This window comes from Spermophilus citellus, assembly GCF_964194105.1.
Source record: "Spermophilus citellus genome assembly, chromosome: 8".
Classification (NCBI taxonomy): domain Eukaryota; kingdom Metazoa; phylum Chordata; class Mammalia; order Rodentia; family Sciuridae; genus Spermophilus; species Spermophilus citellus.
The window spans coordinates 60551611-60569552 of NC_138189.1; the positions used below are offsets into that span (position 1 = coordinate 60551611).

Genomic DNA, 17942 nt, shown 5'->3' on the forward strand with positions numbered 1-17942 from the left:
TACCAGACTCAGGTGGGTTCACTGATGAATTCTATTGGACATTAAAGGAAGAAATGATACTAATTTTTCCACTCTCTTTCAGAAAATAGATGTCAAAGGGATACTTCTTAATTCATTCTATGAGTCCAGCATTAGCCTAATACAAAAGCCAAAGACATTGCAAGAAAAGAAGACCAGTATCTTCCAGGAATACAGATGTAAAAATTCACAAGAAAATATTAACAAATTGAGTTCAACAATATCTAAAAAATTATATACCTCAACCTAATGGGATTTACTCCAGGTATGCAAGGCTGGATTAACTTTCAAAAATCAATTAATGTAATACATCACATCAAAAGATCAAAGAAAATCAACCATATTAATAAATGCAGAAAAAGAAACTGACAAACTTTTAAAAATTTTAAGGTACTGGGGGCAGTAGCTCAATGGTAGACCACTTGATTCGTACATGTGAGGCACTGGGTTCAATCCTCAGCATCATAAATAAATAAATAAAGATGTATAACCATCTACAACTAAAAAAATATTTAAAATATTTTGAGGTACGAGAATTGAATCAAGGGGTGCTTTACCACTAAGCTATATCCCCATCCCGTTTTATTTTTTATTTTGAGACAAGCTCTCACTAATTGACCAGGCTGGCTTTGAAACTTATGATGCTCCTGCTTTAGTCTCCTGAGCATCTGGGATTATGGCACGTACCACCATGCTCAACAATGTCTGACAAAATTTAACAGCCATCCATGATAAAATCTCTCAGCAAACTAGAAATAGGAGGAGGGATTTCCTCAATTTGAGAAAGAAAATGTACAAAAATCATATAGTTAACATGATATTTAATGACTAGAAACTAGATACTTTCTCATTTAGATCAGAAATATCAGAATATCTCTTTTCACCATCACTTCTAGTCAAGATCATACTAGAAGTTCTAGCTAATGCAATATAAAACACATGCGTGCAAGCATACTCACAGAGGAAATAAAAAGTATGCAAATTTGTGAAACAAGATATAAAACTGTCTTTGTTCATAGCTGAAATGGCTGCCTATGTAGAAAATCCCAAAGAATCGACAACAATAACAACAACCATCACCAACAAACTCCTGGAATAAATAGGAGATTATAACAAGGTGGCAGAATATAAATTTAATTTAAAATTTAATTGCTTTCCTATATACCAGCAATAAACAATGAGAATTTGAAATTAAAAATATAATACCATTCATAATAGCCCCCAAATATAAAATACTTAGGTATAAATTTAGCAAAATATGTAGAAAATCCAGATAGGAAAACTATAAAATTCTGATGTAAGAAATCAAAAGATTTAAATAAATGAAGAGTCCAGCTATAAGACATCTGGAAAAGACAAAACTATGGAGATAGTAAAAAGATCAGTAGTTGCCAATAGTCCAAGGAAAGGGATGAAGGGATGACTAAGCATAGCACAGGAGATTTTTAGGGTGATGAAACTAATGTATGCTACTGTAATGGGAGATACATATCTTTAGGCATTTGTGAAAATCTATATAATTTTTTAAAAATATTTATTTTTGTAGATGGTGTAGATGGACACAACCCAATGCTTTTATTTTTATGTGGTGCTAAGGATCAAACCTGGGTCCCGCCCATGCTAGGCGAGCCTGAGCCACAATCCCAGCCCCAAATCTATATAATTTATAAGACAAAGAATGAACCCTGATGTAAACCATTAGTTGATAATTTATCGATACTGGCTTGTCAATTAAAGCAAATATACCACATCAATGCAATATGTTAATAGTAGTGTTATGGGCCAAATTACATGTGCCTTGACCAGACAAACTCCATTTTACCCTTAGACTCCATTTCATTTAAGAAATGCTTCTCCTGAGAAAACCCTGCCTCTGCCACCTCCTTCTAAGCATATCCTGTTTGGCAATTCAGGGTGGTTGAAAGTGTTTCTGTTATTCTTATACAATGTATTATTAAGAAATGCATTTGTAAAATGTTCTCATTTTAATTCCCATTTTTCTTAGGCAGTGTACTGTATCTTGAACTGGGTCATTCTGACCCACTTCCTATATTGCTATGGTTTTGACTTGTAGTTTTGGGCTACAAAAGAGATACCCCACCTCTGGCAAGGGGTTGAAGGTTGCAGAAGCAACTTGCCTACTGCCATTCTGATCCACATCTGTGAATAAAGTCCCATGTCTTGCTTCAAGACTGACCTGGTGATTTATTTCAAATGCACCACAACAATAGGAAAAACTGGATTGGGGGTGGGCAAGGGAATCTATGGGAGCTCTCTGTACTTTCTATTCAATTTTTCTGTAAAATTAAAACTGCCCTAAAATAAAGTTTACTAAATTAAGAAAAGAAATAAAGAAATTATGAGCTTTGAAAGCAAAAAACAATCAGAAAGTCATATCAATGTATATGCTGATCAGTCAAGTATGATACCAAGAGTGCTCATCATATTATACCCTTCCCATTATCATTTAACATGTGAATATAGTCATTCATTGTTTGTTTACAAATGAGTTTGAAAATTGTTCATATCTATGGGTTTTTTTCATTTCTTCTTTGTGAATTTGTTACTTTAGATAACACTATTGGTGAATGTGTTATCTTTACAACACTATTAGTGCGTGTGCTATTTTCCTCTATAGATGAACAGTTATTCATTTTTTAGCTATTGGTTGTGGTTTCCTTTTAATTTCTGTTTATAGTGGTCTGTGATTTAAGAATTTTTATTTAGTCAAATAGTCAAAATTATCAATCCTTCCTTTTAATGTTTGTTTCTTAACAATCTTTTTTTTTTTTTTTTTTTTGTAGGTAGGTACTGGGGATTAAACCCAGGGACATTTAACCACTGAGAAACATCCTCAACCCTTTTTTGTTTTTAAGTTTGAGACAGGGTCTCACTAAATTGTTTATGGCCTTGATAAATTGCTGAGGCTGGCTTTGAACCTGCGATCCTCCTGCCTTGGCCTCCTGAGCCACTGGGATTTTAGGCATGTGCCACCATACTCAGCTTGTTCATTTTTTAAAAATACTTTACTGCTTATTACATATGAAATTCATCTTTGATTTATAACATAAGCAAAATATACTTTTAAACTTAGAAAATACCTGGAAAATAAATTCTAAAATATGTTTTACATATGATTCTTGTCAGTTTAGTAAAGAACTAACCAAATATAAACTCTTCCTGAAGTAAGGAGCCCAGCAAAGAGTCTTACTCCCTGCACTCTAGTCTGTGATGATTAGGATAGTAATACTACAGGTTGTTTCCAGGAAACATACACTTGCAGAGCAAAACTACAACCTTTTGGCTTCAGGAAAAGAATATACGCTGATGTTGCTATTGTTAGACTTAAGGTTTATTTTGTGTTTCTATTAATTTTTCTATATTTTTATATTTCCTTATATCTTATATTTCTATTAATTTTAATCTAAATTCATTTTATGTTAGATTTATTTCTAAAATTACTACTAAATTATATCTCTAATGTATTTCCAAATACTATTCTAATGGCATTGAGTCCATTACAGGCCCATTTATAAGTGATGATGTAAGATAAATAATGCTTAGGGAGAGTGTGCACTTCTTGACTATTTCTATCTTCATTCTCTAAAGACAAAAGATAAATGAAAAAGCTGAATATAAAAACTTGATCTCATTTAGTTTGAATTAGACTATTCTATTCTGAGAATATCTGACCAAATCCATCCTCTCATAACTTATATTCCTTTTAAGAGAATGTAATAAAAATGGAACACACTATTTTTATAGTATGTTAAAAATAAATGAGTGGGAAAACAGGATAAAAGTCATAATAAAGTCATAATAAAGATTTTTAGCAAAAAATCTTGTCCATACCATGGGTACTCCAGTGGCAAAGATCAAGTATAGCCAGTACAAATTATAGTGCATATGTATAGAATCTGACATATAATCAAATAAATTATATCATCATGGAAATATTTTCGGTTTTTATGCTGAAATAGTCTTTCTGAAACATAAATCTAAAATACTTCTATATCAAACTAGTAAGACTTCTAAATAAAACTTCCAGTTATATATATATATATATATATATATATATATATATATATATACACACACACACACACACACACATACATGTTCTAGGCATCTGAGCATGGACCAGATCACATAATGTAACTTTCCTGGTTTGCCTACTTTCTTACCTATAACACAAGGGAAAGCTCTTGAATTACTATAAACACATTTGAAGCTCTAACTGTATGATCTTCATTTACAAAGACCTAATAAAACACAATATTAGTTCAGGTAGAGTATCTATATACATAACAGCTATTTAAATTATTTTTGAAATAGCATTTAGCAAAATAGTATAGAGAATCATGACTGTATATTGGTTAAGAACACAAGTTCTAGACTCACGATGTCTGGGTTAAGTCTTGATTCAACTGTGTTTTTGTTGACTGAAGTCTCTATGTCACCTAGCTCCTCAAATCTCAGTTTCCTTGTCTGTAAAACAGGTATTATAATGATAGCATCTACCTCATGTAAATATTGTGGGGAATAAGGAGGATAATCTATAAAGTACGTTGCACAGTGCCGGGCACATGAGTGTTCAGTAAATCTCAGTTACTATTAGAATCATGAAATAAAAGGACTAAAATAAAGATAAAAGATAAATGAAGGGGCAATGAAGAACAATGCAAACAGCAATGACCTACTTCTGAACAAGACACATTGGCATTTATTTGTGCTCTATTTGAAGCAAGCCCTCCACTAAAATACATTAAAGAAATTAAGAAGAATAAAGATGAAAGGAGAGAGATCACTGAGTAATGGCAACATTGCGGGAGGGGGGGGGAGCTAGAAAGCAAATTGGTAATTTGTAGTTGATTTAGCAAAACAAAGAAAGCTAAAGCTTGATTTTAAATCCTTTGGCTACATACTGAGGAGTGGGATAACTGGGTCAAATGACGGTTCCATTCCTAGTTTTTTCAGCGAATCTCACCATAGTGTACATCCACAGGAAATTAAATTTAAAAAAAGAAACTATGGGTAAATGGCAGAGAGATCAATAGAGGGAAGGGAGCAGGGGGTAGGAATGGGAAGGGGAAGGAGAGGTACTGGGGTCTGAATTAGAATAAAACATATTCCATGCTTGTATAATTACATCAACATGGATTCTAGCCAGGCATGATGGCACACACCTTTAATCCCAGTGGCTCGGGAGGCTGAGGCAGGAGGATCACGAGTTCAAAGCCAGCCTCAGCAACCTCGAAGCACTAAGCAACTCAGTGAGACCCTGTTTCTAAATAAAATACAAAATAGGGTGGGGATGTGGCTCGGTGGTTGAGTGCTTCTGAGTTCAATCCCCAGTACAAAAAAAAAAAAAAAAAAAGGATTCTACTGTCATGTACAACTAAAAAGAACCAATAAAATAATAAAGAAAGCTAACACCTGAAATGCCTGCACAAAATAGCCAACAAGGAGCAAGTTTCTCTGCACCACAATATTTCCAAATCGCTCAGGAATTCAAGCCTCAGGTTCCTACGACCTGGGAAAGGAAGGGGCCACAAAATGGAACAACTGGCTCAAAGTCTACAGGAGGTGTTGTTGGGATCACAGATGCTCCCCTTGAGTAAACCACCCCAAGGATAAAGATCTATAGATAATTTTTGGGTCCCTCAATAAAAAAGCAATACCTAACCATCCACCAGTCGACAAACCCTACCAACCTTACAGAGCTGTGAATTGATTTTCTAGAGCCCAACCATCTTAAATATGAAGGGACATCCAACAACCACTGAGCATGGAAGGAAAGTGTCTAACTTGAAACACAGACATCTAAGCAGAAAAAAAAAATGAATGGGAAGAAACAATATATATGTATGTGTACACACACACACATATATATATATACACACAAAGAAAAAAGAAAATAGATGTTTGGAAGAAAGAGCTGAGAAAATTTCTTTAAAAGTAAGAACAAAAAATGAGATAAAGTAGGTATCAAAATTAAAGAAAATTAGAGAATCACTCTAAGAGGTTTAATAGATGATTAATAGGATTTCTAGAAAGAAAAAGCCAAGAAAATGGAGCTTATATTCTTCTCCTGAAGCCAAAAATAAATATGAAAATTTCTGAGAACTAAACAACACAGAGCTTGCTAAGAATCCAGTATAACATGGAGAAAAAAGACTCCCCCCAGCAGAAATCATCCTGAAATGAAGGTAAAGAAAAGATCCTAAATCTTTAAGACAGAAAATACAGATCATATACAAAGGCTCTGGAATAAAAATGTCAAAAGAGCAACAAAATTCTTAGCATAAATCAAATGTAAATGAAGAATAAACGCATTTTCAGACACAAAATTTGGAAACAAAATAATGAAATGCATCCTTCACACCAGGAAGTTAGGGCATTATATGCTCCACCAAAAGAAAGAAAGAAACCAAGAAAGGAAGTAAACCTGAAAACAGAAAAAAAAAAAAAAAAGATTAGGGAATTCTCCAGGTTTTGGTGGAGGAAAATCCAAGAAGGCAATTATGCAGCAGGCGTAGAGAGGCACAATCCAGATGAGAGCAGGAAGACGGAGGGCTCTAAAACACACACTCAACAAAACTGACTCACTGGCTCAGACTAAAAGGACCACTACAGTTCTCTTTCAGAGAAATTGAGAGATAATTAGTTCAAGGTTTTGGAACTGTAAGCCAAAACAAAATAAATCTAAAGGCAAAAGAAAAAAAAAACAAGAAACATGATCACAATTCAGTGGGAATACTGTTAACAAAGTCATAAATATGTAAACACTCAACATGATTTAACCAAAATTTATGAAATTAAATGTTAAATAAGGAAAAGAAATGTGTGCATGTGCATATAAGTGTGTGAGGCTAAAGGAGAGCCAGATTTTTATGCTCTACAGCAGTTTATAGGTATTATCTAAAATTGTATCAACAAGGAATAACAATACAGGAATTGTTTTTCCAATAATTGAACCTTTCTGTTTCCAGTCATCAACCCTTCTGTTCAGAATTAACAAGAAAAATATTTTTTTTCTAAGTCTGCCTAGAGCTATGGGTGTAGCACAGTGAAAGAGTGTTTGTCCAGCCTGTATAAGCCTTGGATTCAATACCAGGACTACAAAAAATAAAAATTAAAAAAAAAAAGTCAGCCTAGAGAGATTACCAAAGAATTATGGCCAAAATTCAGACAAGTGAAATTTTGGAGTCACCTTTCTCTAGAAACATTTGCCAGTTCTAAAAGAAGCTGCTGAGAGACTAAGAAAATACCATGAACCATAAATTTTCAGCAGAATCAAGAAGCTAGAGGGAGGAAACTTGGAATTATATCAGAGGAGGATGGTATTTGGTTAAAATTCAGACTTTGCAATAAGAACCTTAATTTGAATCACTTCAATCCTTTAATGAGTTAGGGGATATAGGATTGTGAGTGTTCTTCACTTAGTTACTAGCCAGAAGCAAATGTAAATTCTCTATGAAGAAAAAATATTATCCAGAAACCAAAATTATCTAATTTTTTCCGGTGTCCATAACTCAATTATTAAAAAGAGAAACAAAGAAACCAGACAAACTAGAAATCAAGAGAAACAAGGTTCATAGGCCTAGAGGAGATTTAGATAATGGAATTATTTCAAAATTTTAAATACTTACTATCTTAGTCCATTTGGATTGCTTTCACAAAATACCATCGACTGGGTAGCATATAAGAAACAAAAATTTATTGCTTACAGTTCTAGAGGCTGGGAACTCCAAGATCAAGCAGATTGAGGGTCTGTTCTTCATAAATGGGGCCTTCCATATGTTCTCACATGGGGGAAGGGGTGAAAAAGTTCCCTTGAACCTTTCTCTCTTATTTATTTATTTTTTCAATGCTGGGGATCAAACCCAGGGCCTTATACATGCTAAGCAAGCACTCTATCACTGAGCTCCATCCTCCAGCCCAGAACCTCTTCTCAAAGAACACTAGTCCTCTTTGTGAGGGTGAAGCCCTCATGACGCAATCACTTCCCAAAGGTCCTACTTCTTAATATCATACCTTGTGGGTTATGTTTCAAACTGAATTTCAGGAAGACAGAAACGTTCAGACCATCATGGCTATTTAATAGTATAAGAAAAAACCTTTCTGTACAGAAGTGTAATAAATGAGTAAAATGGATATCTCATGTTATGTTTTTTCAATATGGATACCTCATATTGAGAAATGATAACTTGTAAAATTAAGAACTTATTTGATGGCTTTAGTAGTATGTTGGACTCAGGTGTAGAGATAATGAATGATCTGGAAAATAAATTACAAAAAATCAGACTGAAGTAGAGAGAGGAAAGGATAGACAAAAGGGAAAAAGTATAAGGACACATAAAAATAGGAGTAACTAGGGTCTCAGAAGAAAAAGAGGAAATAGAGCAGAAAAAGTAATTAATAAAGTAAGGCATAAAAATTTCTAAAATCAATGCACATATCAATATACACATCCAGAAAGATCAGTGGATCCTAAGGACAGATACAAAGACTATACCTAAGCATGCTGTGAGACAACTATTATAATCTAAAACAGAATCTTAAGAGCACTCAGGACAAAATTACCTCCAAAGAGCAAAAGTGTAGTTTAAAACTGACCTAGTCAGAAGAAACAATGGAAATTTGAAGAAATTCTCTACAGTAAATTCATTTACCTGTTAAATAAATGGAATACCTACTATTTCCTAGTTGAAGAGAGTGAGGTCTAGGTACTTGGGACACATCAGTGAACAAAACAAAGAATGTATGTTGTTCTTTTTGATGCTGGGGATTGAACCTAGGGCCTGTGCATGCTAAGCATGCACTCTACCACTGAGCTACACCTCAGCACTATAATTGCAGAAAGCATTCTTGACAGTTTCTCTATTATTATTATTATTATTATTATTATTATTATTATTATTATTATTATTAACAGGATCTTACTGTATTGCCCAGACTAATCTCAGACTTGTGATCCTCCTGTCTCAGTCTCTCAAGAAGTATAGCTAATTTTTACTATTAGAATTGTTATTTAAAAATGTGATCTGGGCACAGTGGTATATACCTGATATACCAGCTACTTGGGAGGCTGAGGCAGGAGGAGACAGCAAGTTCGAGGCTACCAGCCTTTTCAACTTAGTAAGGCCATTCCAAAATAAAAAAGGATGTAGCTGGTGATACACTCCTAGGTTCAATCCCCACTACCAAAACAAAACAAAAAAGCCAAACACTTTAACAGACATATGACTGGTACTTTTTTTAGTGATGAATGAAATCTGTTATAGTTTGGATCTGGACTATTTCCCAAAGGCTCACATGTTGAGGGCTTGGTCCCTGAGGTAACAGTGTTCAGATGTGGAGCTTTTGGAAAGTGATTGGATCATGAGGGCTCTGACCTCATCAATGGATTAATCCATTGATAGATTCATAGATGACTGGAATAATGAGAGGTGGTGAGAGCTAGTTGAAGGGAGTAGGTGCTTGGGAACACATACCCTTGGATACTGTATCTTGTGCCTGACATGAAGTGAGCAGCTTCCCTTCTCCATGCTCTTCTACCATTATATTCTGCCTTGTCTCAGGCCCAAAGCAATGGAACCAGCTGACTATGGACTGAGACCTCTGAAACTGTGAGCAAAAATAAAACTTTCCTCCTTTAAGTTGTTTTTCTCAGGTATTTTGTCACAGTGATGGAAAGCTGAATAACACAAGATTCGTCCTAGTAAAATATAGTGATGTATTAAGCAGCTAGGTAAAATTTGCTAATTCTCCCCTCCCTTCTCCTCTCCTCTGTTATGCTCTAGAGATTGAACCCAGGGCCTCACATATACTAAATGACCCTAGAGATCATCTTGTCCAGAAACTTTTTATTAGAGATGAATATATCTAACAGATATATCTAATAGACTTGCCCAAGGTCACAGAAAGAAGTTAAAGATACATTCATGGCCCCAACAATCTCTAGTAGGATGATCTTTGTTGTTATAATTTGTTTCATTGTTATAATTTGTTTCATTACTTTTGGGGGGGGTTAATTTAATTTTTGTAAACGTAACATGATCATATTTTTAAAAGTTAAAACAATTTTAGAACACTTAAAAAGCTGTAGTTTCCTGCCCTTCACCTGCCATCTTCTGAACTCCAGTGAGACAGAGAGACAATGTTCAACCTCTAATATTATTATAATTATTCTATTACTTATAAAAGATTCTTTGTGGTAGTTTATTTATCAGAGTATACATCTTAAATGGATGAGAGTCCATTTCAATTTTTAGTCATTTAATTAATAAACAATTTTGATTTAAACGGTACTGATGAAATGACTAGTACTAAGGACAACTAGTAATGGTACTGGTGATCTTGCTACCATACATTAGACAGGATTTTTAATTAGTAAAATTTATTAAATAAGTCTCATTTACCTAGAGTTACAGCTGAATAGTGATTATAAGGAATTTATGTCTTCCAAGGAAACAAAACCTAAATTTTACATTGTACACATTTTTTTCTTAAGCTTTAAAATCATGAAATTAAATTTAAACTAGAAAATTTCCAAAATTACTAACATTTTAACTAAAGGGCTTAAAAATTTTATGATTAATAAAATGGTTTACTCAAAATAAATTCATGAGGAAACAATACACGGTAAATAATTTTCAACATGGCAGAGTATTAAATGTACCAACTTGCCCTTGGCATTCAACGTGATGCTTGTTTTAGCCATATCAATGTTTGCTTTGTAATCTAAAAATGCTTGTAATGGAAATAATTAAAGAATTCAATATAATGCTATTAAATAATTTAATCATTATTGTTAATTTCACACTGAATATTTCAGTTTTGTTTTCCCCAGGAAAATACCAAATACTGAAGAAAGTATTTTCATTCACATGGTCTCCATTGGATTTATAGGAAAATGCACAAATCTAAAACCTAGTAACTGAAAATGCTACTTATTATTTTTTAGTGAAAATTTCCCAGTTTAAAGTTACTTACATATTATGTTATTGAGTCATGGATTAAAGATTGGTTACTTACATGAGATAGGAAGCTGACTGTGGACTGGGAAGATGGTACATTAGAATGAGAACGAATAGCAGATGCTGTCTGGAGAAGGTGTGGTTTCAATGAAGGATTTGCGGTATATCCAGGGCCCTGAAGATCCTGGAAAACAATACAGATATGAGCAAAATTGTACCTTCATACAACTCCAAAGAATTGTGAAATCAAAATGCATTTTTTTAATCTTCACAGATGAAATCCGAATCAAGGCTAAGGATGCAGCTCCCTGGTAGAGCATTTGTCTACATGCACAAGGCCCTGGGTTCTATCCCAGGATCCTCTACCAAGCCCTGTACATACAAAGAAGAAAAAGAAAAAGACTTTAAAATGTGTTAGCAACTTGTAGTATACTTCTGAAAACAGATACATATTTCAGTGTAAAGTATACTGTTCTTAAAAAACACATTTTGGTCATGTAGATTACATCACTTTTGTTATTTCCCAAATAAGCCAAACACTAGTTCTTTGAGTCTTTGCCCTTGCTCCATGCCTCTGTGTGGAAGGCTCTTCCCTTAGGTATTCCCCAGGCAGGTACTTGTATTTTACTTGCTTACTGTCAACTTAGGATAAAATGTGGTGTTTCCATTTGTTATCCTACATAAAAAGTATGGCTATAATATATAAGGATGTTTGCACAGATTTTAATAATTGCTAGTATCAAATAATGCTTAAAGTATACTTAAGTGTATGTAAAGTACATGAAGAAAATCTAAAAGATTATCAAACAAAGGTTTTAATTCTGCTTAAACTGCTATTTATAATTTAAAGAAATCCTTACCTTTACATCCAAAGTGTGTTGAAGTTTTAGACGCACAGATTCTTGTTCTTGATGCTGGATTATATCTTGACATTCTGCAAACTGCAAAGATGCCTATAATCAAGCAACCACAAAGGGCTTATCTGCCATTCTTTATAAACTTCTGTTTCATTAACCTCTAAATGCAGGGTTGCCATCTCTTCAAGGAAATGAACCACTCCTAGTACTAAATTATGATTATATTAATTCATCTGTTTTATTCAGTAAACTGAGGCCAAATCTTTATCGTTTGTATCTTCAGCATACGTTCAGCATTTAGTATGTGAAGGACACTCAAAGAATGAATGAATTAAGCATAGAATGAGCAAACAGCCTTAGAAAAGAATAAAAATAAACACAACTAAAATTTGTTATATCAATATAACATGATTTTAGAAACAAAGATGCCATAGATGAGGTCACAGATTGTTTTATCTGACCATGAAGGCTCTAATTTCTTCGGGATCAAGGATTGGTTTGGGTACAATCTTAGTCTTCCAGAGTTTCTAGGTGACAAAAAAAAAAAAAAAAAAAAAAAACAGGTTTATCCTCCCTGATAAATTGCAATGGTAAACATAGTATCACTGGTTCCTCTCATTCTTTAACCTGTGTTTTAACCTGCACTTTCTGGACCCCACAATGTTCCAGACATTAACATTACTTTCTTTACATTAAAAAGAAGCTATATTCTTCCCAATGGTCACACCATTCTTTAGGGATAAGTTATGTGCTCATGGAGATATTTTTGCTTATTCAGGCCACTATGGATGCCAGGATCATCTTACATCTTATATCTAACTGCTCCAAGGGCTGTGTTAGCCTGGAAAAGGTAATTTGGCAAAAACATATTATGATTATGTTTTTAAACCTTAGAAGAGCATCTTCTATAAAATATTGCTTTTTAATTTTGTGCTAGGTACTGGAGATATGATACAAGTTGATGGGTTCAGTTCCTATTGACATAGAACTTTCATTCTGAACAATTCTCTCAAGTTAGTAACTAGTTGGATGGCAATTGCTTCACATATTTAGTTAGTAACTACCTTATCAAGAGCAACTTCCATATTAGCAACTTTTTCTTTCAAACGACGTTCCTGAGATCGCAGAACTTCTAGCTCTCCAGCCATTTTGTTTTTTTCTGTTGCAACTGTGCTTAATTCCTGACTGAGTTTACACTTTTCTTCTTTTAAAAAATGTTTCTCCTACAATTATAGAGGAGACAAATAACAGAAATAATCTGCTGGTGTAGATGTTGAGAGGAGATGAAAATTTTAAAATTTTATTAAAGGATTTGAATTAGATGTATATATTTATTTGTTCTTTTTAGCTATACATGACAGTAAAAATTTTTTTGATATATTTATACAAACTTAGAATATATCTTACTTAATTAGGATCCCAATCTTGTGTATATACATGATGGTGAGATTCACAGTAGTGTATTCATATATAGAAATGAATGAGGTTTATTTAAATAATTTAATTGCTTCTGAGTTGGAATTGGGAGCTATTAGAACTGTACTATAACATATTCTCTATTTTAGTCATTATTCATATTATTTCTTTTTAGGCTTAAGAAATCTTTCATGAAATCTACAAAATATGGAATAATGATCAAAAACTAGTGTGTTCTGATAAACTGAAATTTATTTTAAACATAAAAGAAGAGATTTAAAGAGGATGCATTTGTTTTAAAGTTTTATTGGCTTATATTTTATTTCAAGGTTGAATATTCATTTCTCAAATGCCTACTGTACACTCTGACATAAAAACAAATGAGACACAAAGTCCCTGTTCTCAATTTGTCAATCTAGTGATAAAAATAAGCTTACTGGTATACTGTCATTGGTATTAAATAAAATTTAATTATAACTAGTTTATTCCTTTAAAAAAACACTATCGAGTCAGGCATGGTGCCTGTAATCCCAGTGGCTCTGGAGGCTAAGGCAGGAGGATCTCGAGTTCAAAGCCACCCTCGGCAAAACTGAGGCACTAAGCAATTCAGTGAGACCCTGTCTCAAATAAAAATACAAAATAGGGCTGGGGATGTGGCTCAGTGGTTGAGTGCCCCTGAGTTCAATCCCAGGTATACCCCTCCCCCAGCAAAAAAAAAAAAAAAAAGCACTATGGAGGGGCCAGGTACAGTGGTACACACCTATGAGCCCAGGAGACTGAGGCAGGAGGACCACAAGTTTGAGGACAGCTTGGGCAACATAGTGAGGCCCTGTCTCAAAATAAAAAATAAAAAGCGTGTAGCTCAGTGGTAAAGTACTGGTCTAGAATGTGAGAAATCCTGGGTTTAATCTTCAGCACCTTGCCCTCCCAAAACACACACTCAGATAGTCAAATCCAGAAAAAAGTTGTTTACAGTTTTCAAGGTAAAATCGAAACATCAGTTTATTGTCTATATTTTTAAATATATTTTCTCATGTGAAAAATATTTAATATAAGTAAGGTAGGAGGTGGTTGTCACTACAATGCACATTTTGTATGCAAATGCTTTTTCCTATGGTGATTAGGATGGACAGAAAAGGCTTCAGAAAGAAAGATTAATTTTACAGGTGTTCTCCTATTTGTTTGAGGGATGTCACTGAGCTCTAATGAATACCTTTCTTTAGGGAGGAGCAGGTATCCTGGTGAGAGCAGGCAGTACCCTCTTAAAGCCTTCAGTACCAAAAGGGAAGTCGAGCAGTGCTTTGGATTCCCAGAGGTAAATAATGAGAAGGGGAAAGAGGAAAGAAGAAGTTCAGGATGAAATGAAATGAGAGTGGAAAATGAGGGGGGAAAATGAGAAAGAACTGAAAAAAGAGGAAATAAATCCATATGATGAATATGAATATGATATGATGAATGTGAATATTTGTGAATGTTTCACTGCATTCTAAAGTGTTCCAGCGCTCATCATGAGTAACAAACCAGCAATTACTTAAGTTGCACTTATATTTTCTACTTATACCATTTACTTTCCTACCTTCATATAGTCAGTTCTGTTGTAAGCAATCTTTTAAAAATTCAGATTTTCTCCAAAGTGATTGATATCAGGGAACATTTAAGCCCACAATGTAAATTTCATGTTTGTTTAAGCATAGTTTCAATCACAAGAAACACTAAATCAAAGTAGAAAACTGCACCTAACTAAACAGAGCACTACAGGAATGCACAAAAAGCCTTCATGCCCTCCTTAAATACCTATCTGCCAGCTCCTCAGTTTACTTTGTGTTATGAGCCACATCTGATGTTATAGAAAATCTTCCTCCGCCCCTTCACAATAATGTACAAGCTACAATTCTTCATGCACTCTCACATAAGCAAACTACAGGTCTTTTCAAGATAAAATGCCATACTTAACTGTAGCATGTCTTAATAACTTAACATGCATAAAACTGTACTACTTGTTTTTATTAGTTTCCTGTTTTTCAGTGTTTCACAAATGAAATTTGTTAGTGTGCTCTTAATTCCATTGTTCCCCAATCCAGTGGTTTTTATTACACAATTTTGCATAGTACAGTGGTTTTTAGGAACACCTATGTCACATTATAACAGAACGGATTGTACTTTGTTTATAACTATACCCTGTCTCTACCCAGAATGTTATTTTTCTTGTTTCTGCCATTTAAAACACTGGCTACAGTCAGGTGTGGTGGTGCTCATCTGTAATCCCAGCAATTTAAGAGGCTGAGGCAGCAGGATCTCAAATTCAACGCCAGCCTGGGCAACTTAGCAAGACCCCATCTCAAAATAATAAAAGGGCCGAGGATGAAGCTCAGTAGTAAAGCACTTGCCTAACATGTGAGGCCCCATTACTACAAGTAATAATAAAGTGTTGGTGGTGGTGGTAATAAATAAATCACTAGCTATATTCCAAGATCCTGTTTCAATGCTCCTTTAGGAGGAGTTTTTCCTTTATTCTGTAAGTAAAAAATAAGCTTTTCTCTTTTTCCCATTGCACGTAGTATGTCTGCCATCTCATTCTGTCTTGTAGTACATTAATGAGTGAGCATGTTGGTTTCCCTATTCTAAAGACAGGGACTTACCTTGTTCGAATTTGTCATGGCCTCTTCTAAAAACTGGATCTTGTTCTGAAGGGCATCTATCTGACCTCTTTTGGCTGTGATTTGCTTTTGCATTCCCATTGCCACTTTCATAGCTTGAAAAAAAAAGGAAACTATGCCTTAACAATTCTATTGTTGAGAGGTCACTATAATTTGTACTGTAACTTGCTAATTTAGTCCGTGAGAAGTAAGATTCTCTGAGGTACCTGGGCAGTCTCAAGGAAAAGATTATGGAAAAAGGTATTCAGGATTCACAGTATTGGGATATAACAATTTTCAGCAACTACTCAGAGATGCTGAGCTGGGAAAAATAGATATGAAGATGTTTTGCAGTTTCTTTGCTACTTGAATTAATTCAATTTGCCACATTTCCAATGGCAACAATAATACAAACCAACTCATACTTACACATATAGGAAACAGATACATAAAAAGAGTCATATAAAGAATAATGTTTATTGTTTTTTACTAAAATGATTTTTATAGAAACATTTAAAATACCCACAGAAGACATCTACTATTAATGATCTTTTTAAAGATTTCAGTGATATCATAAACCATTTAATTTTCAGTCTCAGAGTTATGGTCATGCAATTGGAACTAGTAGTAGTCAAGTGTTCACCAGAAACATATATGTGATTATTTTAGGAAAACTCATGGTAGAATGAAAATGTTCTAGATGGGTACAAGGCACAGAATACTTAAGACATGGTAGGACATTAAAAATATAGGAAGTTTATCCTTATCAGAAATTCAAAGTCAGAAGTCCCTATGTTTGTATGTTTGTATGTGTGTGTGTGTGTGTGTGTGTGTGTGTGTGTGTATGTATGTATGTTTCTTTTTTTAGGTCAGCTGAGGAAAGAAGTTTGGAAATGACACTGCTTTGAATCAAATCTGACTATAGCTTAAAGGTTAAAAAGAAAAAAGAAAATGTACTATTTGTTTAAAATAAGCAATCAGAAAGAATGAAAAACTTGACTTCTCATTAACAAGATAATGTTTTACCACTAATCTGACAAAAACAGGGTTAATAAAGGCACAGTAAATTGATATTAATATATCAAAAGTCTTAACATTATTTGTTCACTACTTCAAAGAATTCTGGTCTGATTAAATGAATCATAGTTGGCCTTCAAACATAATTTTCTCCAATGGTTTTTAATCAATTAAAACAAGTATTTGAAAACAAATACAAAGATTACCTAGGTAACTTAATAACTGTAACATGACTGGAGATGCCGTATGGGTGGGAGACCCCAAAGACGCCTCTTTGACAACCTCTGGAAAATCTTAACATTTTTCTGTGTTAACTAGCAAAGAACCAAATTGCCAAGAACTACACAAAATATGGAGCACTTAAGATTTTGTGTGACATCTTTGGACATGAACTATAGTAATCTCTATATCATTCCAATTTTAGCATATATGCTGCCAAAGCACATATGAATCTTCTGACCTTAAAAAATATTGACAAGGGCTGGGGACGTGGCTCAAGCGATAGCGTGCTCGCCTGGCATGCATTTGGCCCGGGTTCAATCCTCAGCACCACATATAAACAAAGATGTTGTGTCTGCCGATAAACTAAAAAATAAATATTAAAATTCTCTCTCTCTCTCTCTCTAAAAAAAATATTGACAAAAAGAAAAATGCATACTTTAATTTGATAAATATTAGTTCTTATAAATTCATACCAATAATGATATGAACATCATGAAAGAACACAAAACACTTAGTCTCATTAAGACAATGAGATACTCATTAATGTCATAAGATAATAACTTATCTGGACCAGTATGGGCAGCAAGGTAAAAAAGTAAACAGATCTAGGGACCCCTCAGCAAGTAGTTCAATTGCCAGGATTCCTTCCCATTGTTATCACAGAGAAGAAATATATAACTGCCAAGTAGTCACAGATCTAGAGTTTATGTAGATAATACACATGTGAAAAACAAGAGGTCAGGGGAAATGATCAGTAACTTGTATTTATATTCTTAAAGAGAACTGGCCAACAT

At 34.0% G+C, this 17942-nt stretch overlaps 1 protein-coding gene across 1 annotated transcript in view; it reads right to left on the reverse strand.

The window, feature by feature from the left end:
- The window catches only part of CCDC158 (coiled-coil domain containing 158), a gene marked incomplete at its 3' end in the record, with an annotated part of 84711 nt that overhangs the window by 21561 nt on the left and 45208 nt on the right, over positions 1 to 17942 (reverse strand). The window contains exons 14-17 of the mRNA XM_081304328.1: positions 15913 to 16025; positions 12922 to 13080; positions 11861 to 11953; positions 11059 to 11184 (exon numbers count right to left, since the gene is read on the reverse strand). Of these exons, the coding sequence (XP_081160454.1) occupies positions 11059 to 11184; positions 11861 to 11953; positions 12922 to 13080; positions 15913 to 16025 (491 nt within the window). The remainder of the gene's footprint in view (positions 1 to 11058; positions 11185 to 11860; positions 11954 to 12921; positions 13081 to 15912; positions 16026 to 17942) is intronic.